Source organism: Homarus americanus, unplaced genomic scaffold, assembly GCF_018991925.1.
Source record: "Homarus americanus isolate GMGI-L3 unplaced genomic scaffold, GMGI_Hamer_2.0 scaffold18710, whole genome shotgun sequence".
Lineage (NCBI taxonomy): Eukaryota > Metazoa > Arthropoda > Malacostraca > Decapoda > Nephropidae > Homarus > Homarus americanus.
In genome coordinates, this window is record NW_024734532.1 from 41551 (window position 1) to 47589 (window position 6039).

Below are 6039 nucleotides of genomic sequence, written 5' to 3' on the forward strand. Positions count from 1 at the left end.
GTCACCATCGTCTCCCGCCATTGTAACCATCATCCTCCTCCTCAAAGGTCAGACATAATTCCTCTGTTCTCCACCGTAACTCACTATAATTTAATCCTCCCACCACGAAATGAACCACCGAGGAATAAATCACCTCCTGACATATATAATAAATCCCGCGCCATCTTAAAACCGCCATTTATGAACATTTTAATAGATAGACTCATTTTGAGGGTCGGAGGCTCGATTGTGTGTTAAGAGGAGCCATGAACGAGTCTACGCCAGCGAGCCTTTATTAAACGTTCCTCCTACGTTTATTAATTGACTCGTTTAAACGTTTCATTAAATCCCTGGCAACGTTTTTTACACATTAAAACTTACAAACGTTAGATTAAACCTTGTAGTAAATAATATGATGAACATTGATATATGGTGAACTGTTATGATGAACAGTGTTATAATGAACAATGTTTTATTACAGAAATAATGAACAATGTTATATTACAGGTATATGACGAACAATGATGTAATGAACACTGATAAATGATGAACAGTGTTATAATGAACAATGTTATATATTACAGGTATATGATGAACAATATTATAATGAACACTGATAAATGATGAACAGTTATAATGAACAATATTATATTACAGGTATATGATGAACAATATTATAATGAACACTGATAAATGATGAACAGTGTTATAATGAACAATGTTATATATTACAGGTATATGATGAACAATATTATAATGAACACTGATAAATGATGAACAGTGTTATAATGAACAATATTATATATTACAGGTATATGATGAACAATGTTATATTACAGGAATATAATGAACAATATTATATATTACAGGTATATGATGAACAATGTTATATTACAGGAATATAATGAACAATATTATATATTACAGGTATATGATGAACAATGTTATATTACAGGAATATAATGAACAATATTATATATTACAGGTATATGATGAACAATGTTATTATCGAGAATGGAAGCAGAGGTGAGGTGTTGTCACTTGAGCCCCTCAGCCAACCAGCGCCCCACGTTATGCTGGGAGACGAGGAGACTATGGTCACACTACCTGACGGAGACCCCCTGTTGTTGTGTCCTGATGGCAGCGTCCAGCAGGCGGCGTCTCACCAGCTGACCTACGCCACGTTAGATACTACGGCCGTTAATATCGTCCTTGAGCCGCTGAAGACCGAAGGTCTCGAGTCTGAACCTTCCCAGTGTGATCTGACCGCCGGTAAGACCGAGGATATGTTTGACGGAGACGTTCGGGGCGGGGCGGAGTGTCCCCGACTGGTGGTGGTCGGGGAGGCCGGCACCGGAGATGCCATGACGTACATCTACATCCAGGGAGAGGCGGAGACCGCGCGGGACGGCGGAGAGACGGAGACCGGGGAGGGTCACACCATCACGCTCAATTCTGCGGACGGGTCGACGCTCCACACGCTGCCGGCCTCCTACACCCAACACCTGGAGCACGCTTACGGAGACCTGGTGCTGGTCGGGGGCGGAGACGGCGGGACGGTCGACGCCGCCGTCGGAGAAGTCACGGGGACCGGGGACGGCGGCCAAGAGGACAAACGGGTGTTGCTTCTGTCCGTGAGGCCGCTGAGGTTAGAGGCCGAGGGCGAGAGGCCGGCCCTCGCGCTGTCCTCCGCCGCGCAGGAGTCGACGGAGCAGCAGGGCGCCGCGGAGGAGGGCGTCGCCGAGGGAAGAGTCCGTCGGGAGACGGGTCGCCGGGAGGACGAGACCAGCACCATCGAGGCCAGGCTGGCCACCCGGGACTCCCTGCTGCCCCCGAGGCGTAACCGCCGGTGCGGCGACCCCGGCAAACTGACCTGTCCCGTCTGCCACACGCAGTTCAAGTCTGGTCGGCACTACCACGGGCACCTGCAGGTCCACAGGGGCCAGGGAGTGTGGCACTGCGACATGTGCCAGTACACGTGCGACTCTGCCGTGGAGCTGAGGGTACACAAGGCAGAGCTACACCACGATGCTCGCCCCTTTAAGTGCCCCAACTGTCACCTGACCTTCCCCAAGAGCCTCATGCTGGAGGACCACATCAGGTCTGTACACAACAAGGAGAGGCCCTTCACCTGTTCCTTCTGTACTAAAGGTTTTTATCGTCCTCACGACCTCAAGATGCACCTCAACCTGCACCTGGGCATCAAGACCAACGTCTGTTACGTCTGCGGCCAGCAGTTCAGCCATCCGTCCAACCTCATCCGTCACCACCGCCTGCACACGGGCATCAAGCCCTACGTGTGTTCCACCTGCGGCAAGCGCTTCACCCAGGTCACGCTCCTGCACAAACACCGGGCGACCCACCAGCCGGGGGCCGGCACGTGTCCTCTCTGTCCCTCCTCGTTCCGCAGTGCGGCGGGACTCAGAAAACACGCCAAGTCGGAACACGACAAGTCCATGACGCTGCAGGAGGCCGGACGCATCCTCCGGGGGCGGCGGGGGACCGGGGGACGCAGCTACTACTGCCGGGTGTGTGGCGCCCAGTTCTCCGTCAAGTCCGAGCTGAAGGTCCACGAGCAGCGGGAACACGGGAAGGGCACGCAGCACCGCTGTGCCTCCTGCGACAAGGTGTACTGTGTGGCCGACCTCAAGACCCACGCCTGTCTCACCACCAAGGAGGTGAAGCAGAGGGCCGCCCCGACAGTCTCCGTCACGCCCGAGGCCACCATAACGGCCTCCGCCAACTCCGAACGGGAGAGCGATGCGGAGGAGGAGGAGGAGGAGTACCTGGTGGTGTACATCACCTCCGAGGGAGAGAGCGTCTCCTACGTCATGAAGAAGGGCAACAGGGCGTCTCGGGACGAGGTCCTGCAGGTCGACGCCCCCCGACCCGAGCAGCTGGCCGAGGAGACCTCAGCCCGGCCGGAGGAGACCATAATGATCAACGTGCAGGACCGCCCCCCGGCCCTCGCCCCCCACCGGGCCGCTGTCTCGTCCCCGGACGGGAACGTCCCCGTCGCCGATCCGACCGAGCCGGAGGACGCCGACCCGGACTCTCCCTTACCGGTACACGGCATCAAGCTGGAGCCTCGGCCGTCCACCGACACCCCATCAGATGCCGTCGACGCCTCACGGCTCGCGGACAGATCGTTCCTCTCCCTCGTCACCTCCATGGAACTGTCGGCTCCCCAGAACTCCGGCTCCAGGGTCAAGAAGAAGGCCGCCCTGCGTCCCATCTCCATGAAGAGAGACGGCGGAGACCTCGGGCCCAGGAGCGAAGACTCGGAGAGCGGAGCCAAGACCGAGGGTCAGGCCGTGGCGCCGCTCACCTGTAAAGACTGCGGCAAAAAGTTCCAAAAGCAGTGGAACCTCCAGCAGCACGTAGCCACCCACGACGCCTCCCTACACAGGTACAAGTGTGGCATGTGTAGCACTACCTTCGCCTACCGCTCCACCCTCAACAAACACATGGTCAAACACCGCCCCACACAGGAGGTTCACGCCTGTCAGCAGTGTAACAAGGTAACATGCTGCTGCTCTCTTAACTCTAACATATGTTACCATTATTTCCCATACATTAACATAATCTCCCATATATTAACATTATTTCCCATATATTAACATTATCTCCCATATATTAATTCATCATTAAACTCTAATGCTCACCTGATCTAACCTTACTCACCTGATCTAACCTTACTCACCTGATCTAACCTTACCCCTTCCTCAATTAGGTTAAAGCATTTCATCATCAGGTTAGATTAAGCGCTGTTAACCTCTTGAGGCGAGACGATGTGAAGCGAGACGGCTTGTAACTTCGGGTGATATATAAAAAAAATAAAATACATTCTCTCGCTTCAAATTAAATACATTCTCACTTTAAATTAAATACATTCTCGCTTCAAATTAAATACATTCTCTCGCTTCTATAATTTTCGCATCATTTCCTCTTCAGAAGTACAAGTGTCTGGCCTCCCTCAAGCAACACCACAAACGTGACCACATGCGTCATCGGCCCTATGTGTGCGAGATGTGTCGGAAAGATTTCTTCAGTAAAAGCGACTTCAAATACCACATGAGGTGTGTTGGATGCCTGTGTTGTGTATGGGGTGTGGTAAGAGAGAGATATAAATTGTCAACCCAAAGATCCATAATTTATCTCATATAACACAGTGCTGTCACCTCCTCCACAGAGTCCACCGTAAAGAACACCCATACATCTGCTTCGCCTGCGGGAGGGAGTTTTCACATGTGTCTCATTTACATCGCCACGAGAGGGTCCACACTGGCGAGAGACCGCACGCTTGTCCTGTGAGTATTGAGGGTGTATTCATGAATTGGGTGTCATAGATCACACACACATACACGCACACACAATATAACCAACTAATTCACCTGATGTTCCTTGACAGTTTTGTCCCAAGAAGTTCATCCAGTTCGTGACACTCAAGATCCACCTCAAGAAACACGAGAAGATGGCCTCCGAGGAGATGATGGCCGACGACAGCTACCCCGGAGGTCTCAAGTACACCGGCATCGACCTAGTGGGCGACGGAGGGAGTATCGTAGCCGGGATGAACCCCGACGCGGCCGGCTTAACCCCCGGTAGAGACGCGGACGAAACGTTGACGGCCGCGGGCGAAGCGGACGTGAGCCTCGGTGGGGCGGCGGCGGTCGACTCGCCCCCAATGATGACGAACTCCGAGTCTGCCGATACCGGACTGACGAGCGACCACCTGCCTCCCGGGACTATCATCTTGGCACAGAGTGGGCTGGACGCCTCCCACGGTGGCGGACAGTTCGGCGGGAGTCACACGGCCGTAGTAACAGGAGTAGATGGTGACTGCATCGCCATATTTGTTCAGGACAATTTAGAGTAATAACTTATACAGTAATTATTGTCATTCCATTTTTAGCTGTTGGTCCCTGGTGTGGGATCATGTGAAGATTAGACCCCCAGTTTATTTTACTTCAAGATTAATGCACATAACCACAAGGCTGTTACCATGACCACACACACACTCCATTGTTTACAGTACAGCTCCTCTACTTACCAACGAGTTACATTCTTGAGGCTTGTTTGTAAGTCCAACTTTACTCCTGCAGATACCAAACATATCGTAAAAAATAAAGAGATTATGGATATTTAGTCCAGCTATACCCTTTAATACAGCCTTAAAACCTGGCTCACTCTTCTCTTAGGTAATGTTTGTTCTATCTGGAATTTTCTTCAGAATAATCCAGTCTCATCCACCTGTTCTGGCAGGTGACCCCCCCTCAGTGATGATCTTTGTAAGTTGAATGTTCTTAAGTAGAGGAACACCTTTATATATGAAACCAAACAATAATAATCACTACTAATCTACATACATGTTTAAATTATTCATTGTCTCCCAAGTGGTCAAAGTGAAGAACATATCTCCTACTTATTTCCATTAAATTCTTTGTATTTTATTATTCAACTATAAAAAAATGGTTGTTATTCATTGTAATTAATATTTTTTTGGTTGTGTGGTTGTGAGAATGTCTATAAGAGTGTGTATGTGTGAATGTATGTATGTGTGTTTATGCCAGTGACTATGTATACTTTTATGTATGTATGTGTGCGTTTAATTCTACCAAAATAGTCCACATTCCAATTTTCTTTTGTATATAAATAATAATCAATTGTGTACATTATTTATAAAACCTAAAATTGGTCCTAAACTTCAATAAATGACTTAATTAATCACTTTTTGCATTATTATTCATCCTTCCAAGGTGATAGATGTAAGACTACTCATACACTCACTTTATTCAATATCAATTAATAATATTAGTGTATAAATATTTAAACTCATATACATTATACAGTAGAACCTCCAACTAATGGACTATATACAGGAGTGTTATATTAAGGTTCCGTTAGCTGCAAAACCTCCAGTTAATGGACTATAGAGATAAAAGTCCATTATATCAAGGTTCCGTTAGCTGTAAAACCTCCAGTTAATGGACTATATACAGATGAACGTCCATTATATCGACAAAAACAAACGCAAGGAACACAAATAAAATACAAACA

At 48.7% G+C, this 6039-nt stretch overlaps 1 protein-coding gene across 1 annotated transcript; it reads left to right on the top strand.

Moving 5' to 3' along the window:
* LOC121870276 (zinc finger protein 316-like) lies at positions 1 to 5711 on the top strand. The gene is made up of 5 exons (XM_042372060.1): positions 1 to 47; positions 965 to 3500; positions 3934 to 4058; positions 4172 to 4289; positions 4391 to 5711. The coding sequence occupies exons 2-5, from the start codon at positions 969 to 971 to the stop codon at positions 4856 to 4858; spliced, it is 3243 nt and encodes a 1080-aa protein (XP_042227994.1). The 5' UTR covers positions 1 to 47; positions 965 to 968; the 3' UTR covers positions 4859 to 5711.
* The last annotated feature ends 328 nt before the right edge of the window (positions 5712 to 6039 follow it).